Below are 26,410 nucleotides of genomic sequence, written 5' to 3'. Positions count from 1 at the left end.
TGACACGAAGCTGGGTGGCGGTGTTAGCTGTGAGGAGGATGCTAAGAGGATGCAGGGTGACTAGGATAGGTTGGGTGAGTGGGCAAATTCATGGCAGATGCAATTTAATGTGGATAAATGTGAAGTTATCCACTTTGGTGGCAAAAATAGGAAAACAGATTATTATCTGAATGGTGGCCGATTAGGAAAAGGGGAGTTGCAACGAGACCTGGGTGTCATTATACACCAGTCATTGAAAGTGGGCATGCAGGTACAGCAGGCGGTGAAAAAGGCGAATGGTATGCTGGCACTTATAGCGAGAGGATTCGAGTACAGGAGCAGGGAGGTACTACTGCAGTTGTACAAGGCCTTGGTGAGACCACACCTGGAGTATTGTGTGCAGTTTTGGTCCCCTAATCTGAGGAAAGACATCCTTGCCATAGAGGGAGTACAGAGAAGGTTCACCAGATTGATTCCTGGGATGGCAGGACTTTCATATGAAGAAAGACTGGACGAACTGGGCTTGTACTCGTTGGAATTTAGAAGATTGAGGGGGAATCTGATTGAAACGTATAAGATCCTAAAGGGATTGGACAGGCTAGATGCAGAAAGATTGTTCCCGATGTTGGGGAAGTCCAGAACGAGGGGTCACAGTTTGAGGATAGAGGGGAAGCCTTTTAGGACCGAGATTAGGAAAAACTTCTTCACACAGAGAGTGGTGAATCTGTGGAATTCTCTGCCACAGGAAACAGTTGAGGCCAGTTCATTGGCTATATTTAAGAGGGAGTTAGATATGGCCCTTGTGGCTACGGGGGTCAGGGGGTATGGAGGGAAGGCTGGGGCGGTGTTCTGAGTTGGATGATCAGCCATGATCATAATAAATGGCGGTGCAGGCTCGAAGGGCCGAATGGCCTACTCCTGCACCTATTTTCTATATGTCTCTATATGAACTCCCACCAGTTGGTTAGCACAGGTTTTCAGAGCCCCATCAGGTACACCATCAGGCCCTGATGCCTTGTTCTGACATTGGACTCCGAGACAGAGATCACATTGTCACCAGATGCTCAAGGGATTTGCACAGGTGTGGTTTTATTTTCCTTTTCAAAATGTGCATAAAGGGCGTTGTGCTCATCTGGGAGTGAAGCATCCCAAATGATCTACAATTCCCGCTAGAACTGACGTGCATCTGATTCTATCTCTAACCTCAATCAGAATTGTTTCCTCAACCTTAAAGTAGCCTTCTGTAGGTTGTACATGGACTTCTCGTACACATCCATGCAAGTCTTGATGAAGTTGGTGACATCTGTGGTGTGTTCATTCAAACTTGAAAATGAATCCCTGGATCTTGTCCGGTGCACCAGCTCAAATCAGTTCTGTAAACTCACCTCCACCTCCCTTGACCATACCTTCCTGGCTCTCACCACTAACACTGTGGTCTTTGGTCTTGCCTATATGCTGGGAGTAGAACTACAGCCAGATGATCGGATTTTCCAGAGTGTGGGCGTGGGGTGGCATGGTGAGTGTTCTTCATGGTGGTATAACAGTGGTCATGTGTATTGCTCCTCTGGTTCTACATGTGATACGTTGGTGGTAGTTGTTCAGAGACTTCCTCAAGCTGGTCTGGTTGCAATCTCCCACAATGATAGGAAAAGCATCAGGGTGCTCAGTTTTGTGCCTGCAGGTTATGTTGCTCAGCTCCTCCAACGCCTGCCTGATGTTAGTCTGAGGTGGAATGTACACTGCTAGCAGGGTGATGGCGGAAAGCATTGTGATGGCACAGTGGCCGCAGACCATACTGCAGTCAAGTGACAAGTATGGAGGAATTAGCACTGACCTCCCAACATCTGACCCTTGAACTATGATTTGCATCTGTGATGGCTTTAGAAGGAAGGAGTCAGACAAGCTCCTCAGACCCCTGGTACTGATTATGGCAAAGCTCTTTCAACAGAATATTGAATCATTGGAAGTCCTCATAATTTATTAAGAGCTCTAGGCTTTGTAGGAGAGCTTCACACCTCACAAACTGCTCTATATAGCAGCTTGAAACATGGGAATCTGGTAATGCTGGAAAATACTTGGACACATCCTCTACATCTACTGGTCCGGAGAAACGTGTACAGTGCAATTGATCCTTGGTCAATACCCAGACTAACAGAGGAATGCACCACAGCAGTAAATGCAACAACATGCATAATGCAAATAGAGTCCCATACCATACGCAGTGTCTGGCAATGACTACTGTATGCTAGAATTTGACAACTTGGCCTTGCTGTGGCTTCATTTGAGCATTATTTTTGTGGACAAAACTTTCAGGTCCTTGCTTACTAGAACTGTCCGAAGGCTATCTTTTCCTTCTCCAACAGAAAAGTTAGTGGCTGTGCAGGGGAACACAAATTGGAGGAGAAGCATTACCTGGCCTTTTGGTTCACGTTTCTTATTTGATCTTTGCCCAGATATGCCCAATGATATCAACTTTGTTTGCCTTCAGTGCTGCAACAGTGTCTGGTGTGGTGGTGATTAGAATGGGGAGGAGAGGTCATGGTGAAGTGACTGCCAAGAACAACAATACTATCATTTGTCCACATGTTCTAATCTGCAGGATGATGTTCCAAAGAATTAAAGAGTTCCTGTCTTATGTGAAGTTGGAGACCAAGCAAGCCACAGGCCGTCCATTCTGATGTGACCTCTGGAGAGCAACTGCCACCATACCCCTCTCCTGGCCCGTGCCAGTCTAGTGTTGCTCATGCACATGGTCCACGCCACTCAAATTACATGCGTTTCTGCCAGCCTTGCTATTTTAATATCAGCAGCTGGATTCAGATGCACAGGAGCATAAGGAGCTGCAGGAAATAGTGGGCTCTGCCCAGTCCATCACAGGCATGTCCCTCCCCACCATCGAGGTGCTACCTCAAGAAGGCAACATTGATCATCAAAGACCCCCAGCATCCAGGCCAGGCCATCTTTTCACAGATATCAATCAGGAGGTGCAGAAGCCTGAAGTTCTATGACACCAGGTTCAAGAACAGCTGTTCCTCTTCGACCATTCTGTTCATGAACCAAACAGTAAACCCTGATCAACTACAGTTTAGTAACACTATGAGAACCCTGCATGACAATGAACATTTATTTTGTTCTAATTGTGTTTTCTTGTAAAATTGTGTATAATTTACATGCATGGCCTCCTATATCTAATAAAGTGGCCACTGTATATATGTTTGTGATCTTCTGCTGCTGTAGCCCATCCACATGTTATGAATTCAGAGATGCTCTTCTGCACACCACTGTTGTACCACATGATGATTTGAGTTACTGTCACATTCCTGTCAGCTGGAACCAGTTTGGCCTTTCTCCTCAAACCTTTCTCATAAACAAGGTGTTTTTGCTCACAGGCATGCCACTCACTAGATGTTTTTTGTTTCTTGCACCATTCTCTGTAAACTATAGAGACTGTTGTGCATCAATATGCCAGGAGATCAGCAGTTTCTGAGGTACGCAAACCACCCTGTCTGGCACCAGCAAATATTCTATGGTCAAAGTCAAAGGGATTACATTTCTTTCCCATACTGATATTTGGTCTGAACAACAATTGAACCTCTTTACCACGTAAGCATATTTTTAAGCATTGAGTTGCTGCTACATGATTGGCTGATTAGATATTTGTATTAATATCAGGTGTATGTAATAAAGTAGCCACCTAGTATATGTTTATTTTTCTTGTTTATGTTTCTTATCTAACACTACATTTCTGTAAGTTTATTGCACCTGTGGATACATGCACTTGTGCATATGACAATAAACTTGATTTTGACTTTGATATCTGAAAGTTAACCGTGAGTTTCTTCTTAGAGTTTGGAGTGTCTTTAAATTCCATGGAGTTCTGGTCAGCATCTGTATGGATCAGCTACAGCTGGCTAGAATGATCTTGAGATGAAGAAGTTGAATGTGGCAATGGCCTTGATCTTAAATGTCAGCTTGTACTTGACATCTCAGAATGGCACAGATCTCAGTGACAATTATTTAGAGAAAGGTTGACCTCCATTATCATTGCTCGTCTGAAAAATTGAGGCATGAGCATTGAACACAGTTTTCTCTACAGGGAAAAGCTCTGCCATCTTTTTATGATTCCTCCCTTGGAGTCTCTATTCATGCCCATGCTCCAGTTCCAGACCTTTGAGAAAAGCAACCAGAGCATTGCATGAACTTGAAGCAAGGATGTTTTGGTTTTTAAAATGGCAGTAGACTTCAGTGGAAATCTCAGTGGTGACTTGGATTAGGGTTTCCTCATCAGCAGACGGTGCCCAGAGAATGCATAAGATGAAGCTGAAGTTTGTGACTGCCTATTTAATTTGCACAGTTGCTAGCACGCATAATTGGAGGTGATGAATAGCATTTGTATTTGGAATAACAATTGTGAATTTCACATAGCTACACTTAAAAATGGGCTTGTATGTTGGTTGATGCCACTCAATGTATGTCCAGCAACTGAAATGTGCCCTTCCCTGCACTAACACAAATTACTTGAAGTCCCAAGACAAATTCCCAGAACAATGCAAAATGACCCATAAATCAAAGTGTCACATTTTGGTCTCCTGGGTAAAATTAATTCTCATTTACCTGATGCCAAAAGAATTATATATACAATTGAATTCTGAGGTCAGTGTTTCAAGAGGTTTAGTGTGGGGTTAAATATACAGTGGCATGCAAAAGTTTGGGCACCCCTGGTCAAAATTCCTGTTACTGTGAATAGCTAAGCAAGTAAAAGATGACCTGATTTCCAAAAGGTATAAAGTTAAAGATGACACATTTCCTTAATATTCTGAGCAAGATTACTTTTTTTATTGCCATCTTTTACAGTTTCAAAATAACAAGAAAAGAAAAGGGTCTGAAGCAAAAGTTTGGGCACTCTGCATGGTCAGTACTTAGTAATACCCCCTTTGTCAAATATCACAGCTTGTAAATGCCTTCTGTAGCCAGCTAAGAGTCTTTCAAGAGGTACAGTCAAGGTTTCAGGCCGAGACCCTTCGCCAGGACTAACTGAAGAAAGAGCTAGTAAGAAATTTAAAAGTGGGAGGGGGAGGGGGAGATCCAAAATGATAGGAGAAGACAGGAGGGAGAGGGATGGAGCCAAGAGCCGGACAGGTGATTGGCAAAAGGGATATGAGAGGATCATGGGACAGGAGGCCCAGAGAGAAAGACGCAGGGGGGGAACCCAGAGGATGGGCAAGGGGTATAGTCAGAGGGACAGAGGGAGAAAAAGGAGAGAGAGAGAAAGAATGTGTGTATATAAATAACGGATGGGGTACGAGGGGAAGGTGGGGCATAAGCGGAAGTTAGAGAAGTCAATATTCATGCCATCAGGTTGGAGGCTACCCAGATGGAATATAAGGTGTTGTTCCTCCAACCTGAGTGTGGCTTCATCTTTACAGTAGAGGAGGCCGTGGATAGACATGTCAGAATGGGAATGGGATGTGGAATTAAAATGTGTGGCCACTGGGAGATCCTGCTTTCTCTGGCGGACAGAACGTAGGTGTTCAGCAAAACGATCTCCCAGTCTGCGTCGGGTCTCACCAATATATAGAAGGCCACATCGGGAGCACCGGACGCTGTATATCACCCCAGCCGACTCACAGGTGAAGTGTCGCCTCACCTGGAAGGACTGTCTGGGGCCCTGAATGGTGGTAAGGGAGGAAGTGTAAGGGCATGTGTAGCACTTGTTCCGCTTACAAGGATAAGTGCCAGAAGAGAGATCAGTGGGGAGGGATGGGGGGGAACGAATGGACAAGAGAGTTGTGTAGGGAGCGATCCCTGCGGAAAGCAGAGAGAGCGGGGGAGGGAAAGATGTGCTTAGTGGTGGGATCCTGTTGGAGGTGGCGGAAGTTGCGGAGAATAATATGTTGGATCCGGAGGCTGGTGGGGTGGTAGGTGAGGACCAGGGGAACCCTATTCCTAGTGGGGTGGCGGGAGGATGGAGTGAGAGCAGATGTACGTGAAATGGGGGAGATGCATTTGAGAGCAGAGTTGATGGTGGAGTAAGGGAAGCCCCTTTCTTTAAAAAAGGAGGACATCTCCCTTGTCCTGGAATGAAAAGCCTCATCCTGAGAGCAGATGGATGGTGGAGGAAGGGAAGCCCCTTTCCCCCTCATCCCTCCCCACTGATCTCCCTCCTGACACTTATCCTTGTAAGCAGAACAAGTGCTACACATGCCCTTACACTTCCTCCCTTACCACCATTCAGGGCCCCAGACAGTCCCTCCAGGTGAGGCGATACTTCACCTGTGAGTCGGCTGGGGTGATATACTGAGTCCAGTGCTTCCGATGTGGCCTTCTATATATTGGCGAGACCCGACGCAGACTGGGAGATCGTTTTGCTGAACACCTATGCTCTGTCCGCCAGAGAAAGCAGGATCTCCCAGTGGCCACACATTTTAATTCCGCATCCCATTCCCATTCTGACGTGTCTATCCACAGCCTCCTCTACTGTAAAGGTGAAGCCACACTCAGGTTGGAGGAACGACACCTTATATTCCTTCTGGGTAGGCTCCAACCTGATGGCATGAACATTGACTTCTCTAACTTCCGCTAATGCCCCACCTCCCCTCGTACCCCATCCGTTATTTATATACACACATTCTTTCTCTCTCTCTCTCCTTTTTGTCCCTCTGACTATACCCCTTGCCCATCCTCTGGGCTTTTCCCCCCTCCCCCTTTTCCTTCTCCCTGGGCCTCCTGTCCCATGATCCTCTCATACCCCTTTTGCCAATCACCTGTCCAGCTCTTGGCTCCATCCCTCCCCCTCCTGTCTTCTCCTATCATTTTGGATCTCCCCTCCCCCTCCCACTTTTAAATCTCTTACTAGCTCTTTCTTCAGTTAGTCCTGACGAAGGGTCTTGGCCTGAAACTTCGACTGTACCTCTTCCTAGAGATGCTGCCTGGCCTGCTGCTTTCACCAGCAACTTTGATGTGTGTTGCTTGAATTTCCAGCATCTGCAGAATTCCTCGCGTAAGAGTCTTTCATTTCTTGTTTGGGGGATTTTCGCCCAATCTTCCTTGCAAAAGGCTTCTAGTTCTGTGAGATTCTTGGGCCGTCTTGTATGCACTGCTCTTTGGAGGTCTATCCACAGATTTTCGATGATGTTTAGGTCGGGGGACTGTGAGGGCCATGGCAAAACCTTCAGCTTGCACCTCTTGAGGTAGTCCATTGTGGATTTTGAGGTGTGTTTAGGATCATTATCCTGTTGTAGAAGCCATCCTCTTTTCACCTTCAGCTTTTTTACAGACAGTGTGATGTTTGCTTCCAGAATTTGCTGGTACTTAATTGAATTCATTCTTCCCTCTACCGGTGAAAAGTTCCCTATGCCACTGGCTGCAACACAAGCCCAAAGCATGATCGATCCACCTCCGTGCTTAACAGTTGGAGAGGGGTTCTTTTCATGAAATTCTGCACCCTTTTTTCTCCAAACATACCTTTGCTCATTGTGGCCAAAAAGTTCTATTTTAACTTCATCAGTCCACAGGACTTGTTTCCAAAATGCATCAGGCTTATTTAGATGTTCCTTTGCAAACTTCTGACACTGAATTTTGTGGTGAGGATGCAGGAAAGGTTTTCTTCTGATGACTCTTCCATGAAGGTCGTATTTGTGCAGGTGTTGCTGCACAGTAGAACAGTGCACCACCACTCCAGAGTCTGCTAAATCTTCCTGAAGGTCTTTTGCAGTCAAATGGGGGTTTTGATTTGCCTTTCTAGCAATCCTACAGGCAGTTCTCTCGGAAAGTTTTCTTGGTCTTTCAGACCTCAACTTGACCCCCAACGTTCCTGTTAACTGCCATTTCTTAATTACATTACGAACTGATGAAACGGCTACCTGAAAACGCTTTGCTATCTTCTTATAGCCTTCTCCTGCTTTGTGGGCATCATTTATTTTAATTTTCAGAGTGCTAGGCAGCTGCTTAGAGGAGCCCATGGCTGCTGATTGTTGGGACAAGGTTTGAGGAGTCAGGGTATTTATAAAGCTTTGAAATTTGCATCACCTGGCCTTTCCAAACAATGACTGTGAACAAGCCATAGCCCTAACAAGCTAATTAAGGTCTGAGACCTTGGTAAAAGTTATCTGAGAGCTCAAATCTCTTGGGGTGCCCGAACTTTTTCATGGTGCTCCTTTCCTTTCTTTTCACTCTAAAATTGTACAAAACAAAAATAATACACTAATCTTGCTTAAAATGTTGAAAAGAACATTTCACCTTTAACTTTATGACTTTTGGAGATCAGTTCATCTTCTACTGACTCAAATATTCACAGTAACAGAAATTTTGACTGGGGTGCCCAAATTTTTGCATGCCACTGTATTTATTGAGCAAAGTTCAATTAAACGATTGAACATTTGATATCTTTATATCACATAATCTAATCATCCATTCTCCTCGGCTCGAAGGGCCGAATGTCCTACTCCTGCACCTATTTTCTATGTTTTCTATTGAAACATTCCATCATAATCACTGAATTGCAAAACCATCCACAACCTTTTACCTATGACCTCTTTGAATGTCATTACTTAGGATCTTTAAATCATAGGTACACCACAGCCTATTTAGATTTCCATTTGCATCATGTCAACAGGCATGTTTGAAAAACGGCGGCCCCTGTGCCATCTTTTTTGACTTGCTCTATGCAACAAATTCATCCTCCTATGCTGTCCCTGCAGCAGCACCAACCTTTTGCAGCTGTGTGGATCCAATCAAGATCGAGACCTTGCCTCTACAGTCGTCCACTGAAGTGGGGAAATCTCCAATGGCACCTAAGCAGCAGAACCATAGGTCTTTGTCTGCTAACAGGCTTTATAATATTTTGTGTTGTCAAAGGTATTTTCAACTTTTTTAAAATATCATTGATCAGTAGAGATATTTAAAAATGGTTGAAATTAATTTAAATAACTAAAATACACTCAGTGGCCTCATGTACATCTGCTTGTTAATACAAATATTTAATCAGCCAATCATGCAGCAGCAGCTCAATGCACAAAAACTTGAAGATATGATCAAGAGGTTCAAATGCTGTTCAGACTAAACATCAGAATGGGGAAGAAATATGACTCTGTTTGGCACCAACAATCATTCCACGTTCAGAGATACTGCCTGGGATTTTTATGCACAACAATCTCTAGAGTTTACGGAGAAATGTACAAAAAACAAAACCATCCTGTCGGTACCTTTAATGAGAGAGGTCAGAGGAGAATGGCCAGATTGCATCAAGCTGACAGGAAGGCAACAGCAACTCAAATAACCATGCGCTACCACAGTGGTGTGCGGGAGAGCATCTCCGAATGCACAACATGTCAAACCTACAGCAGCAAAAGAGCTCAAACGTACACCCAGTGGTCACTTATCAGGTGTAGGAGATACCTAATAAAGTAGCAACTGAGTGTACGTAAAAGCACGTTAAAATACTAATTTGCTTTTAAATCAGATACTTTTCCTTCACATATTCAATATAAAATTCAGGGACCATTTACAAAGCTTATCCAGTGCCTTGGCTCAGGAGAATAGGAGCTACTCTGGAAGGCAGTGATGAGTTCAGAGGCAGAAGAAGGGGTCCAAAGTGCTGGCATCTGAACTCCAGGAGATCCTTGACCACCCTGATTCTCTACAGAACCGCCTATTAGATACCTGCATGATCTGGCTCCCTATGTATCAAAGACTGTAACTCAATCTGTTCAACGTCTGGTGTGAACTGTAAAAACAATAAAAACAATCTTGGCCTTACTAAGCAAAGAACCACAAGCAGACTAGGCGGTCTAAATTTATCTGCAGTGTAAGGTGAGAAAAAGGACATAACGTCCGCTAAACTTAAATTAGCACAGCTGAAAGACAGACTGTCATATTACAGTTTATTCAGTCATAACTTATCCAGAACCATATTAGCTACTAGGCAGCCATTTATTAAGCTTAATAGCATCTAACTAACACATTAAGAAGCACACTAAACTGATAAATTATTGCTCATAACATGTTAAAATAATAACAAACTATAAACGTGAATCAAATGGATTTTCAGTTCAATATGGAAAATAGGTATCAGCAAAGGTTTAGCATGATGCATGCTGCGTTAAGCGAAAAATTTTATTTTCATTCTAATGCCAAGGTCCCCAGATTATGTATAAGAAACCTGAGAAGATGATAAGGATTGTCTAACAATTAAAGCACACAAGGCAGTTTATGAGTTACCATGCTGAATCTCAGACCTCAGGCAGGGCTATATGGTAGATGATGCGGGGACTGATCTATGAGGATCTAGTCGATTACGTGGGGACTGATCCATGAGGATCTAGTAGATGACGTGGGGACTGATTTATGAGGATCTGTGGTGGTGTACATTACACTTCAGCATATTCCTTTTTTTACATAAATCCTACTTTCATTAAAATGTTTGCTTCAAAGCCTTTCCTAATTTAAGTCAGATTTTAAACTCTCTGTTTGAATGTTATATAGAATTGCCTTTTACCATTATGAAATGAATTTTCCTACTTAAACAAGTCTATTTTCAAAAAGGGGACACACAGCTTGTACCTTGAGCTCCTAATTTTTTGATCTCAAAATGATTTCCCCTTTCAGATTTTTCTGTCCTTGACTGTGTTCTTTGAGACATTGACTTCTTTCAAAGGCACTCCTTTCTTTCTGGCAATTGGCCCAAGAAGTCACAATATAGATGTGACTCTTGATTGATTTGGGCATTATGTTCATCAATTCTTTAAGTGTATTTTACATATTGTAATCAATATTGCTGAGGCTCAAAAAAATTTCAAAGAAACTAACAGCAGGTGGGCAATCATTAATCACAGCTTGGAGGGAAAGCTTTGGGCATCATCCAATGTCAATGAGAGAGTTCTGTCCTGTGTCACTTCTATCCAATCTACTTCACACAGTTTGTCTAAAAAGCATATCTCAATCTTAATATGCTTCAAAAGTTTCTTTTTAAGAGGTACCTTTGTAAAAGATGGCAAACTGTATAAATACATATTTTCTAAATTTCCTCAATTATTTTACTCACGACCCATTCAGCTGTTCGGAAGTCAGAGCAGTGAAATGTTTGTACTGTTAATAAAGTGCCCTACTTATTGACCACACAGAATAGAAAATTGTGGAAGACTATTTTGTGCCCATAATTTTATACCATATGCAGCTGTTAAGTGAGGCTCCCAGTGATAGCAACAATTTGGTAAACAATCTCCACAGGTAAAGAAACACAATCATTAATTTGTTCCATTAGGATATAAAGTCTTGATATCTGTTACTGTTTAGTTTAGTACATAACTTTGGAAAGACTCAGTATAATTGTTTAACAATTTTAATCAGTTCACCAAAATGTAGTCTTGTTGATATATGGTAATTTTAGATAATGAAGACTGATTACTTTTATTCCGTTGCTTTGTGCAGTACTGTATATCGCTCCAATGCAGATTTTCTGTCATTTCAGATACCATCAGTTGCATAGGTGCTCTTGTCCATTGTTACCTCAGCTATTTCTCAATTCCAAGCCTTGAGAAAGAAATGCTAACAGCCTCCTGCCAAAAGGGACATCACAGCTGAGCCTGAAACCTAACCATTCAGTCACACTCCGAGGAATCAGTGCCATCAGTTCAAAATGTTCTCCTGTAAGTAGGAGACTTAGCACAACACTTACACTTAATCAGCCATTTGTGCCATCTGTCACAGATGACCCAACTATGATGCCTTTCCAAATATTAATCCATTGTAGAACCCATATCAACGAGCAGCAAGCAGAAAGGGCTAAGGCTCGGCAAACTGTTGTTCCTATTGAACTGGACAGGTGAAGACGAAAACATTATTTGTGTCATCATTCTGATGTCACTTGGCTCAGTAGACATCTTGGTCAAACTAATTACGACACATCTGGATAGTAGTAACAGGATTGGTCCGAGTCAGCATGGATTTACGAAGGGGAAATCGTGCTTGACTAATCTTCTGGAATTTTTTGAGGATGTAACTATGAAAATGGACAAGGGAGAGCCAGTGGATGTGGTGTACCTGGACTTTCAGAAAGCCTTTGATAAAGTCCCACATAGGAGATTAGTGGGCAATATTAGGGCACATGGTATTGGGAGCAGAGTACTGACATGGATTGAAAATTGGCTGGCTGACAGAAAACAAAGAGTAGCGATTAACAGGTCCCTTTCGGCAAGGCAGGTGGTGACCAGTGGGGTACCGCAGGGTTCAGTGCTGGGACCGCAGCTGTCTACAATATATATTAATGATTTAGATGAGGGAATTAAAAGTAACATTAGCAAATTTGCCGATGACCCAAAGCTGGGTGGCAGTGTGAAATGTGAGGAGGATGTTATGAGAATGCAGGGTGACTTGGACAGGCTGTGTGATTGGGCAGATGCATGGCAGATGCAGTTTAATGTGGATAAATGTGAGGTTATCCACTTTGGTGGTAAGAACAGGAAGGCAGATAATTATCTAAATGGAGTCAAGTTAGAAAAAGGGGAAGCACAACGAGATCTAGGTGTTCTTGTACATCAGTCACTGAAAAGAAGCATGTAAGTACAGCAGGCAGTGAAGAAAGCTAATGGCATGCTGGCCTTCATAACAAGGGGAATTGAGTATAAGAGCAAAGAGGTCCTTCTGCAGCTGTACAGGGCCCTGGTGAGACCACACCTGGAGTACTGTGTGCAGTTTTGGTCTCCAAATTTGAGGAAGGACATTCTTGCTATTGAGGGAGTGCAGCGTAGGTTCACAAGGTTAATTCCCGGGATGGCGGGACTGTCATATGTTGAAATATTGGAGCGACTGGGCTTGTATTCTCTGGAATTTAGAAGGCTGAGAGGGGATCTTATTGAAACATATAAGATTATTAAGGGATTGGACATGCTGCAGGCAGGAAGCATGTTCCCGCTGATGGGTGAGTCCAGAACCAGAGGCCACGGTTTAAGAATTAGGGGTAGGCCATTTAGAACGGAGTTGAGGAAAAACTTTTTCACCCAGAGAGTGGTGGATATATGGAATGCTCTGCCCCAGAAGGCTGTGGAGGCCAAGTCTCTGGATGCTTTCAAAAAAGAAATGGATAGAGCTCTTAAAGATAGCGGAATCAAAGGTTATGGGGATAGGGCAGGAACTGGATACTGATAGTGGATGATCAGCCATGATCACAGTGAATGGCGGTGCTGCCTCGAAGGGCTGAATGGCCTACACCTGCACCTATTGTCTATTGTCTATAATGTTTTTCCTTTCTATGTCAGCTTTATTTGGGAAGGTCAACTTGGTTTCTATGTTGATGAGGAGGAATATTGTGGACCTCAGGTAGATACTGTGAATTGTGTATTCATTGTATACGTAACACTTCTGTCATTGTTCTGTTTCTGATAATGCAGCAATGAAGCAATTAATCACATAGAGAAATCCCCAATGTAGTAAGACATCTGAGTCTCTCCCCAAAACTGCCAACAATAAATTAGTTTTGTTGCCATGTTTGTCTTTTGAGACTGGACCATCTTGTTATCAAACAGTTCTTGACCTTAGAATCTGATTAGAATGCACAACCATAATATGTAATGTAAAAGCAGCTTACACTGGGAAGTTTTCAAATGGAGCATTTGGTCAATAGCATTTGATCAATTGAATGTAAGGGTATTTGAAGATCAAGACCTCAGACATGGCACAAATTCACATTCTCCTGTACAACAATGATCTTTGACCTCCTACATTCTTCTGCAACCTGGATTATCCAGAGGAGGCGCTCAAGGCTTTGGAAAATTTTTATCAACACTGTGTCTGCAAAATCCCAAAATTTTACTGAAAGAACAGGCAAACCAATTTCAGCATCCCACTCCCGTATCAATATCTCCAGCACTGAGATCCTAGTTACCTTTACTCAGCCCTGTTGGATAATTTGTGATCTTCAGATGCCAGACATCAGACTCTTAGATTGCACTTAAAACATCCTTTAAGAAGTGTAGGATTTCTACTGACTTTGGTAACTTCTGGCACATGACTACTCAAAATGGAGAAGGAGCATTCAGGATGGTATGTGGCAGCAACAGAAGCCCTATGTAAGTGGCAGAAGAAGTGTGCCACCTCCTAAACCACCCACCCATTTGTCCCATCAGGTACTTCTTGTCATACCTCTGATTTTTCCTTAGATATCAAGCCCCCAATGCCAGCTGTCAGAAGATATCGGGACTCAGTTTTCCTTCACTGAAAAGGATCGCAAATTGGAAGGAACTTCTTGTAAATGTTCAGCCCCTAGTTCATAAGTAATACAAGCACAGGTCTGGTGAATGACTAACTGCTCGGCTGCCATCTTGAAAGGGAGGTTTAGTGAGAACACTAAATTGAATCCTGGAAGAGCACTAAAACAAATAAATGAATACTGAGAACATCTTGTTTTACAGGTAGGATGGAGCTCATTGTTGGTAGAAACATACTTTACCAGTCTTTATGTAAATGACATCAACAACAGTTTTCATTTATGTAGTGACTTCAACTCTACTAGAAACATCCCGAAATGCTTCAAGAAATATTTATCAAGGGAATTAAATTGATGTTAGACCTCATTAGGAGACATTAGGTCAGATGACTAAAATTTGTTTATTGAGGTTCCTTAAAGTTGTTATAGCTGGGGGTGGTGGTAATGGGGACAAGCTCCCATTACCTATTAAATGCTCTCAAATAGCCTCTGACAAACAAGTCCAGCTTCTGGCCTTCACATGTGGCTTAGCTATAAAGGCTGATTTATACTTGTGCATCAAGCTTGCGCTGTAGCTTACGCAAGTGGGCAATGCCGTTGTGAGCATTTATACTTGTGCATTGGTGTGTCTGCGTCGCTCTGCAATTCACGCACATCACACATGCGCACATACATGACCATGCAAGGCTTCATGGTCATGGTAGTCTTTCTCAGGGTAAACAAGTTTGAAGCGAGCGTCTTTTTTCGTAAAAGCGAAATGTGTCCTCCATAATTTCGGAGGTCTGTAAAGCTTTATGGAAAGCATTGCAGCCAGAGTTCCTTCCCTACCCTTCAGTCGCCCAATGGGAAGCTATTGCAGCGTAGGAGGAAATGCAATGCTACCAAGCGGACCAATCACAGCTGTTGCAGTCTGTGTTGCTGTGACGCGTAGTTACATTTTGGGAGAGGTGCGTGTCAGGCTACGGTGTAGGGATCCACGTAGGCACTGCGTAGGGTTCGCGGCTACGCCGTACCTACGGCATCGATTTGACGCAGAAGTATAAATCAGCCTTAAGCCTGACGGAACCGTTTCTACTGACAGGAGAAGGTTCAAAGGTGGTTACTGGTGACTTAAAACCAGTCACTTCAGGCAGATGGGGCTGTGCCAGCCATGGCTGGCAGTTCATCTAGGAGAAGGCAAACTCTGATCTCAAACCTCCGCTGCCTTGTGGCTAAACCCAGTCATGGGGAGGTCTTCAAAAGTAAATCACCAAGGGAAAATTCTGGAGCTGAAGTCCCAAAGGCAGTCCTACGCTGAGTTAAATGCTGACTGGCAACTCCTGCAATGCTACTGGTACCAAACGGTATTGGTCTCTGCAGTTCCTTTGGGTTCATCAGATGTGTAGAGAGGGGGAGCTTGCTACAGTACATGGGCAAAAGCTTGCTCTCCATATCGTACTGCCCAGGCTTACATATCTAGGATTCTGACTGACGGAGGCCTCACTCACTCATTTATTGAGATACAGTGTGGAATAGGCCCCTCCGGGTCTTCAAGTCGAGAGTTACGGGATCTGTGGGAGGCAAGTGTTAGGCTGATCATGGTGTAGGTTTGGTTTATATAGGTTAGCGCAACATTGTGGGCCAAAGGGTACATATTATGCTGTACTGTTCTTTCTTTATACAGACTTTCTGAGTATCATTTTCCTTGAACTGTACCCTCAAAGTGACTACATGGATAATAATTCACCTTGATGTTGTGACTGATCAAATTTTACTTCAGTATATTCCAAAGGGGTCAGGTGCAATTGTTCACCTTCTTTTCAAATATTTTTTATTATTATCCAAAATTAACAAGAGTACATCGAAGTAGTCAACACTTACAATGTTTCAAGAAAAAAAACATTGTTTTAAAGATTGAAATTTTTTTTTCTCACTTTGCTTTAGTAGGTTTTTTTTCTCTTTTTTTGTTAATTGTTCACCTTCTATCTGATATCAACCCTGCAAAAATTCTCAGCAATCATATTTCCCACATTTGTCTTTACTTTTGCCATAAATTTTCTTCAAGATTTATTTTACTTATCAGCATAAACTGAATTGGTAAATTGTATTTTAATTCACATTGGATCACTGTATAACATTACCAAGAATCTGTTGTGAAAAATTGAAATTAATTGGTGAAAAATTAGTATTTGTTCACTTAGTTATGTAAAAGAGTGATATCCTGCAGAGTAACAAAGGCAGTTCAACCGAATAAGGGTCAAGTCAAGACAAATTTGAGGTAATACACTTTGAGACATTGGATATGAGCAGGACATATGCTGTAAATGACAGGGACCACTGATGTACAGTGGGACAAGTTCATAGCTCCCTGAAAAAGGTAACACAAGTAGGTAGGATAGTTAAAAGGGCATTTGGCTTCATTGGCTGAGACACCGAGTATGACCTGGGATGTTATGATGCAGCAACTATTAGCCAGGCTGCACTCGGAGTATCATGTACAGTTCTAGTTGCCATACTACAGGAGGGATGTGCCAATAGTAGAAAGAGCGCAGAAGTGATTCAATAAGATGTTAACTGGAGTGGACGGCTTTACTTTCAAGGAGAGACTGAAATGACTGGGTGTAATCTCACTGGAACATAGGAGGCTAAGGGATGACCATATTGAAGTTGGTAAAATGATGAGAAGCAAAGATAAGGTAGATGCTAAGAGTTTTTTATTGTTGGTTGGGGGGAGTCTAAAAGAAGAGGATATGGATTTAAGAAGAGAGGGGAGAAATTTAAAGACGATTTAATAGGCAGGTTTTACACCCAGATGGTGTGCTTATATGGAATGAACTGCAGAGGAAGTGATAGTGTTGTGACCAGAGGATTTGGACAGGTGCTTGGATAGGAAATGAGTAGAAGGATACGGGACTACTGTGGGAAAATGGATTAAATGTCAATAGGCATCATGGTCGCCATGGAAGAGTTGGGTTAAACGGACTATTTCTGCGCCTCTAATAATAAAAACCACAATATTACATATTAGTTTTGGATGCATATCTTCATATAATGTTGCAGATGTTTTCCCTCAGCTTCTTTTCCAGTTGTAGCAATAAAGTTGTAGCACCACTTTATACACTGCATTTGGAATCTGGTTCTGTTGAAGTGAACTTGCTGGATTGTTCTAGAGTTTATTTATGGAGGGTACGGCAGATGCAGACAGAATGCAAACACCATCATGGTTTCCTGGATATTAGAGAATAACTATTATGATGCCCTGAATGTATCTTGACCTGGTTTTGCATTTATAGAGCAGAAAACTGCTGTCACAATACATCGTGGAATTTACATGTTGTTTCTCAGAATGAAGGCCAGTGACTAGTGGTGTGCTACAGGGACTGGTTTTGGGACTCTTAATTTATTATGTATATAGATGATTTTGAACACGAATGCAAAAGGTTTCATCAGTAAGTTTACAGATGATACAAAATTGATAGGTGTTGTTGATAGTGTAGATTACAGGGGAACCGTGATCAGTTTGGGAAGTGGGCCAAGGTACAGCAATGGATTTCAATACACATAAGTGTGAGATGATAGACCTTGGGAAGTCAAACCAGCGTAGGACTTGTGCTATTAATTGTCGGGCACTAGGGAGTGTGCGGATCAGAGGGGCCCAGGACTACAGGTGCATAGTTAATTGAAAACACGTATAGGTCGACCTTCACTAATCCGGCACCATTGGGACCTGAGGAGTGCCGGATTAGTGAAAATGCCGAATTACAGAAGGATCACATTAAACATAATCAGTGCCGGATTATCGAAGGAACCGGATTACAGGTAGTCAGATGAGTGAAGGTCGACCTCTAGTGACAGGTAGGCAGAGCGGTGAAAAAGGCACTTAGCACACCGGCCTTTATTGGTCAGGAGTTGAGTGTATGATTTGGAAGATTATATTACAGTTGCATAAGTCCTTGGTTAAGCTGCTCTTGCGGTGGATAACAAATTTAAGTTAACAAATTTCACAGCATGTGCTGGTTTCAGATTCTGATAACGATTCTGAGCACTGTGTTCAGTTTAAGTCACCCTGTAACAGGAAAGATGTGGTTGAACTTGGAAGAGTATAGAAAAGATTTTTGAGCATGTTTGTAGTCCTGAGTTACAGGGCAAGGTTGGTCAGGATGGGTCTTTATTCCTTGAAACATATAACGAGGAGCAATCGTAAAGAAAAGTTTAAAATTAGATAAGGTGGATGGTAACGGTCTTTCCCCAGGGTAGTGGAATCTAGAACTCGGGGGCATAAATTTAGGCTGAGAGGGGAAAGATCTAAAAGGAAGATGAGGGCAAATTTTTCACACAGTGGATGGTAAGTATACACAACAAGTGGTTGGGATAGCTACAAAAGTATCATTTAAGAAGCACTTGAATAGGTTATTGAGGGGTGTGGCTTAGATGTATATGAGGGCCAATTGCAGGAGATTGGGACTAACTGGGTGGGTAGCACAGACTCATTAGGCTGAAGGGTCTGTACCTAAGCTGTATTGCTTTATGATTTCATGGTGTCCTTACACTGATGTGAGTACAATAAATAGCACTCTGTACCATCAGAGTGCATGCAACACTGTTTGATCTGCATGCTTGCACTTACTGCTGTTCTCTGCCAAGGGATGGATAAGATGAACTCTTGTCTCCTCAAGTACAAACACTTGTCACATCCCTAACGTAAGAGTGCACACAAACTGCAAAATGTTGATTCTGCTCGACATGAGCCAATAATATAAAAAGTAATGATTATTGTGATCTTAGTAGTCCAGTGGGCCTAGGTGTGGTCTACTCCTAATGTTGTTGCTAATAGCACCTGATATATTTCAGCTAGGACCTAACTACTGAACTGGAGTCTCTTGTGCCTTATCGTTCACTGAAATGCATACTGTAGGAATGTTCCTTGAAGAACCCTTAGTGTACATTGCCTCTTTCAGGAGATCTTCCCCTCTACCTCCTTCAGCAAGTTATCTTGCTCTGCATGCTCTCCTCATCCTCAAAGTCAAAGTCAAGGTCAAGCTTATCATCATTCTTCCTGTCATCCTGCATTCCATAATAAGCAGGATATGCATGTCAGCTGGGTTATTCTTAAACCTTGTGAAGACACACAGTCTTTTGGGGTTGCCTTTGTTATTCTATAGGCCTCAAAGTCATAGAGTTACTGAGCAATACAGCACAGAAACAGACTATTCAGCCCATCTAGGCCATGGTAAACTGTTACTCTGCCTAGTCCCATTGACCTGCACCTGGACAATAGCCCTTCATACTCCTTCTATCTATGTATTTATCCGAATTCTAGAAATATCAAAAAAAAGTTATCCTAATCCAACTATCATCTTGTCATCAACAGCAATCAAATGAAAGAAATTAATCTGATATAAATCGCATTTTGGGATAGTTTTCATTTGCTAAGTATTGAATGCAGCATGCCAATTGGTTAAATGGAATTAGCTGCATTATTAAGAGAGGGCAATGTGGCATTGATGGCATTAAGGCAGCATTCCATTTTGATTGGCATCAGAAGCTGCCTTCATTATGTCTTCGTCTGCATCTTGAGGTCATGCTAATTCCCTTCTCAGTACGATTCATAGGATGCCATACTAGAAGTAAACTGCATGCTTGGCAATCAACTGATGGTCTTTCTGCACCCAAATTCTACTGCCTGTACTTCCAGCAAAGTAACACTTCTGCAGCACTACACTGAAATGTTTGCATAAATGATGTTATTATGTCCTTGGAGTGGAACTTGAACCCATCTCCTTTTGACTTGAAGGTGTTAATTCTGAAAATTAATTGATTATATCCATGAATTCAATACAATTAATTGGACGTCTGTATTCTACATTTAATATAACTACGTCAAATTTCAGTGGTCAAAATCCTTAACCCTATTACACTAGGAATTGATATTGTGGCCTACCTCCTCTACTAAACAAATGTTTATTTGCAATGCCAGCTATTTTGTATTTATTTGCATCAAAGCAAGATTCTGTAAAGCTGGATATCTGAAATAAATACGGAACATATTGCAAATATTCAGCTGCTCAAGCAGCATCTGAAGGAAGAGAAAATGCTGTGGGACACAGATGGGAGAAATATTAATCAGTATTCCTGCAGAAGATTATATGCACGTACACTTATAAACAAAAGGCCAAAGGTGAACAGAATCAGCTTTAGCTGTAACTTTCCACATTTGTGTAGTTAATGGATGAAAGCAAGCCTTCTGGCTGAGATAGCCAAAGACAGTTAGGCATTCCAACAATGGACTAAATTTAGGTGACGGAAGGTTATGGAAGATTAAAAGCCTCTTACCTGGCCAAAGTCATCCTGTTGCCTGGGATTAAAGCCAGAACATATCAGTAGGCGAGTTAACTCACAGTGTCCTGAAGTATGTGGGGGAGAAAGATACAAAAGATTGGTTCAAGTTATTTGCTATTTGCATGTAGTCACTGATACTTTTTTTACACCAGATTCCATGCAATAAGTCTAATTGGGTGTTAATTATAACTGGAAACATATCAACTTTTGAAGGTCACAGCATTGTGCTCTGAAGCATTAAGGTGGTAAAGTAACATATTTACATTAGTAGTTAGTCACCATAGTGCCGAGTGTGAACTCAAATCCCAACAAATTATTTTATACAAAACAATGGAGTAGGCTTGCATGTTAGTCAGTCTTTGTTCAGATCCACTAAAACGCTGGCTTTATAAGTTTGGAGAGATTAAACATAGGATAGAAAGGGTCAGTAGGCAGGACACAGATTTAGTATAATCAACATAACATCCAGTTGGTAACTGAGCTGTGGAATGCCTCAGGGCACACACAGATACACTATAAAATGAAAGTTGCTTTTGAAGTGCATAAATAAGTGATGACCAAAAGCATTGTCATAGAATGGACTTTAAGGAGCAGCATAAAGGAGGAAAGGGGAGAAAGATAAAAGCAGGGTGTGTTTCAGAGTTTTAAGTTCTTTCAGATGAAGGCATTAACAACAAAGACCAAGCAGTTAAATTTGAGAAGATTAGTACACCAGATTTGGAGGAATACAGATGTCCCATGGAAATGTGATGCTGGAGCATTTTAGATAAACAGGACACCGATTACAGAAGGATTTGAAAACACAAAAATTTTAAAATTGAGATGTTCATTAAATGGGAATTAATGTGTTCTAGGAGTCAAACACAGGTGTAAATGGATCGAATAGAAGCTAGGCAAGAGAGTTTTGAATAACTTAATTACTAAATAAATTAGGGAATTTGGCCAGGAAAGCATCGGAATAGTTAAGGCCAGATGTAATAAATGCAAGGATGAACAGAGGTAGTGGCAAACTTGTGTGATACTGGTTATGGTGTAGACATGTGGTCAGCTGCACATCCTGGGGTCAAATATGATATTATGTTCTGATTCAGTTTAATTCAATTTTCTTGAAAAGAGATGGAACCAATGCCTAGGAACAGGAACTAAGGACTGAATATTGAATGGAACAAGAGTTAATGGTATGAGAGGGGAAGCCATTTCAAATAACTGGATAGAATATAGTCAACAAGTGCAGGACAACAACGGAGAAAAATGCATTGCCAACTGTCAATCTGTACAGGAAAGCAGAGAGGATAAGGAAAGTGATATATTTGTCACAATCACTACGGTAATCTTCAGTTGATATTGTGGTTCAGAACATTTGGAACTGAGGTTCACTTATTTTTCCCTGCACGTTGGGTATTTGACAATCTTTTCTTAATGGGTTCTATTGGGTTTATTTGTTTTGTTGTTGTCTGTAAGAAGACAAATCTCAAGGCTGGAGATCATATAATAAATGTACTTTGAACATTGAACTTTGAATTTTCATGAGAAAACATGCATAGTACTGGTGCTGTGTGGCAGGCCCACATCAGTGAGTCAGGGCGCTGTTGGAGAGGGATTTACATCACCACCATGCAGTAAAAGACCACGCACAATACTGGAACGGTTCTGCTGTGTTTCCATGGTTGTTCCTATTAACTGTGCGGAATTTTGAAAGACGCATGCATGTGCCCTTCGGAATGAAACCCGGCTATGTGTTGAAATAGTGGGTCCATTTAAAGAGGTGGCCCTTAACTGCAACAGCTACTGAATTTTGCTGTATGGCTTGAGGTGAACGAACTGCTTGAAAGTGTGCTGGAACAGACATGGGAGAAGGCATAGAGGTGGACAGCTTGAGGTGAATGAACTGCTTGAAAGTGTGCTGGAATGGACACGGGAGAAGACGTAGAGGTGGACAGCTTGATAGTAGTGGAAGGCAGCAGTTACCAAGCCCTTGCTGCACTAAGACTGACTGATCCGGATTTTGCCAAATATCGTTGACGATTCCATATATATCATGCACAATATAAAATTGTCTTTGTATTTGCTGATTGATTTTACATCCAAAACATCCTATTAATTTTAACATTCAAGGACCCATCCAGCAAGTTGGCTGCACGTTAGGAAAGTGCTTATCAAGGCTGCTCTGCTAACACTTGCCTCTTGGAGCAATTGAAAAGATTAATCAGGGTATCTTTGTTCTTACATAGCAGGTGTACTCCTATGGTCCAACATAGTCTTCATGTAGAGTATGAAGCTTCTGTTGCACCAAATTTGGGATATCCCGTATAATAACTCCATCAGTGAAACAACTGTTTCACACAGTGGTTAGTTTTCTGTAAGCAGTGTGGACATGTAGAGACAGAATCAATGGGTTAGCATTCCTTTAAGCCAAGGCTTGTATGGTCAAGGTGCCCTTGAATGGCACCTATTATATTTCAATTATTTAGCGTGGAGAAGCAAAGATTCTGAGTGTTACCATCTTACACTGTGCTGCACAAATAAAAACCCAAAACTAAACATAAAGAACACTCACAAAATTGAAGCAAAGTACCATAATTGCTGGAAAACTGAAACAAAAAAATTATACATACGCAGATCAACCAGCACCTGAACAGAGTCAAAAATATTTAACATTTTAAGTCAGTCATCTTTAATCAGAACTGTAAATTGAAATTAAGGGTTTATAAAGCAATGGCTGAATCAGGGAGAAGTTGGCATAGGTGGCTGAAGGAATGGTGGGGGGAAGGGGGTGGGAGAAGGGTGGTGTTTAGTTGTTGGGGCATAAAGGGTAGGGTGAATTTCAGTGAGAGAGCTGAAGGCTCTACTGATTAATAGACAAATAGGACCACAATGCAAGACCAAATGGGGTGCTTATGAGGGAGATAAAGCAATAAAGGAAGGGTACAGAAAAGTGTAAATAAATAAACAGAACATTGAGGGAGAGTGTCATAGAGAACATGGTACAGAATTGAAAAAGCATATGGTTTTGATTGTGGTAAGATTCTTTGTTGTGGATAATCTCAACTGTACACCTCCAAACTCCATTGCCAGCACCTATCGTCTGAGGATTCAGATTCAACAATTACCGTACAAGGTGAGTAAAAGGAAATAGGTGTCTTATTCATCAAATTATTTAAAAAATGAAAAATCCATATCTTGAATTATAGAACATAGAATAGTATGGCACAGTACAGGTCCTTCGGCCCACAATGTTGTGCCGACCCTTAAACCCTGCCTCCCATATAACCCCCCCACCTTAAATTCCTGCATATACCTGTCTAGTAGTCTCTTAAAACACAGACTAAATAGTTGTCATTCCATACCATATGATGCAATGTTCAATTCATAAAAACAGATGTAAAATTAAGTCATCACAACAAACCTCACTCTTATCTGGCAGATCCTACCATTTGTTATTGTCCACAGTAAGAAATGACACTAGTAAAACACTTAAAACATTTCTAACTTATCAGATTCCTTTTTCTTCAGCTCTTTTCCTTTCCCACCCACCTAGCTTCACCTATCATCCTCGAGCTATCCTCTTTCCCCTCCCCCCCACCTTTTCATTCTGGGATCTTCCCCCTTCCTTTCCAGTCCTGAAGAAGGGTCTCGACCCAGAACGCCGACAGCTTATTCATTTCCATAGATGCTGCCTGACCTGATGAGCTCCGGCATTTTGAGAGCATTGCTTTGGATTTCCAGCATCTACAGTCTTACTCATGTTAAAAAATTCTTCTTTATTATTTTGTTCTTATTTTAGATCCTAACATGGGCTCAGTAGGATCACTTGGTCTATCAAGTCATTCCTTGTTTAAATATGAGCCTTCGATACACTTTCAGATGATAATGCAAACTTTAGGGAGTGGTTGGAAGCGTCTGATTGTAGAAAATTATATGGAATATATGGACAAATCATTGCACTACCTTCACGAGTGAAAATACCTATAACTAAATCAAAGTTCAAAAGATAAAGGTTCGCAGATTTGAATTAATTACCATCAGCATAAATAGAAGCCCTAGGAGGAACAAATTTTACCTTTTATTTTGCAGGTGAATATTTTCCACCAAAATCATTAAAAATATTAAAGCATGAAGTGAAGAATTGCACTAATTCAGTAATAATTAAATAACAATTATTTAGCAAAACCAAGAATAGTAAAAAACTTGAATAGGTTATTGCTTGAGAGGATACAGTGAGAATGATGTTCTCTCCAACAGAATTAAACAGAGATTTATGCAATAGCTTTATTCCTCACTAAAGAAGATGCTGAGTCCTTCTGCAAATTTGTTGAAACGTTTGAAACATTATGAGTTCCTTCTTTTAAAATCAATCTCTAGACTGGGTACTTTAAGACTGCCTCATTTTTTTTCTGTCCTAATTTGATCAATAATTACTAAGTTTCTGAAAGCAAATTGCCAATGTATGTAAAGTCTTAGCGAAAATTTACGGGCTATTCCACTCAAAACATTCTCCTAGTCCCATATCATTCCTTCAAAGGTATCAAAGAACTTCATACTCATCATCTCATTCTGTAGCTCCTTCTATTAAAGTATTTCCTAATAAGACTGATCAAGCTTCCTTATGTTAGTATATATTGGGTTAGATTCTGATAGAAATGGATCAGGATACTGGGCAAGAGTGAAAAAACAACCCGGGAATGAAGTAATTTGCTCCCTCAGTGGCTCAGATTTCTTAGCACTATTACTTCCTACCCTAAGCAAACAAATAGAGCAGGATGGTAATAAATCCTTTCAGGGATAGCATTTAAACTGGGTGACTTAAGCACATTTTGGGAATGTTAGCAAGGAGGAATATCTCTAAAGTGGTATTAGTAGTTGATGTGAGAGATATTTTGGTATTAACTTGTTAAACTAGGTGAAGGGGAGGATTAAAGTTCTAGAAACAAATAGTATGTACAAAGTGTTTATTCTTGTGCATTGAAATTAATAGTTTGTTATGCAACTATTAATTTTATGTTAGAACTGGATTATTACCCTGCGAATAAAAGGGATAATAGCTGGAGTTTACTTGTCTACCCTTGTTGGGTCATTAAACGTGCTGCTGCACAGGTTTGTAAATCTAAAATTAAGAGAATTGACAATCGGTGCTACGACCACTTTGAAGTTTATGGGAAATCACACATGTGCATGTTCTTCTAGTAGTATGCACATTTCTGAAGTTTCAAACTTGATTCAGAGTTCTCAAGGTTCTATGATTGGCAATACTTCTGTTCATCTCACAGGAACAAAATTCCTGAGGTAGTGAGTAGCGGTTGGCATGATGCTTGCAGGGAAATCAGCAATTACTACACACAGAAGACATTGGATATATAGCTCCAATGCCATATTTAAGTTTCCTGATGACGCCATTGTCGTTGGCTGAATCAAAGGTGGTGATACATCAGCATATGGGAGGGAGGTTGAAAATCAGGCTGAGATGTGTCACAACAACAACCTCTCACTCAATGTCAGCAAGACCCAGGAGCTGGTTATTGACTTCAGGAGGAAGAAATTAGCAATCTATGAGCCAATACTCTTTGGGGGATCAAAAGTGGAGAGAGTCAGCAACTTTAAATTTCCCTGTGTTACCATTCCGGAGGACCTGTCCTGGGCCCAGCACGTAAGTGCAATTATGAGGAAAGCATGGCCACACTTCTACTTCCTTGGCAGTTTGTGAAGATTCAGCATGGCATCTAAAATACTGACAAACTCCTATAAATGTGTAGTGGAGAGTATAGTGACTGGCTGCATCACACCCTGGTATGGAAACGTCAATGCCCTTGAATGGAAAATCCTACAAAAGGTAGTGGATATGGCCCAGTCCATCACGGATAAAGCCCTCCCCATCATTGAGCACATCTACATGGAAAGCAGCATTCATCATCAAGG

General features: G+C 41.5%; 1 protein-coding gene across 1 annotated transcript in view; it reads right to left on the bottom strand.

The window, feature by feature from the left end:
* LOC140197078 (uncharacterized) overlaps positions 1 to 26,410 on the bottom strand; it is an 82,542-nt gene that overhangs the window by 38,747 nt on the left and 17,385 nt on the right. The window contains exon 3 of the mRNA XM_072256995.1: positions 20,492 to 20,562. Coding sequence (XP_072113096.1) covers positions 20,492 to 20,562 — 71 coding nt within the window. The remainder of the gene's footprint in view (positions 1 to 20,491; positions 20,563 to 26,410) is intronic.

Source organism: Mobula birostris, chromosome 4 (genome assembly GCF_030028105.1).
Source record: "Mobula birostris isolate sMobBir1 chromosome 4, sMobBir1.hap1, whole genome shotgun sequence".
Taxonomy (NCBI): Eukaryota; Metazoa; Chordata; class Chondrichthyes; order Myliobatiformes; family Myliobatidae; genus Mobula; species Mobula birostris.
This window is presented reverse-complemented; position numbering and strand designations above follow the sequence as displayed.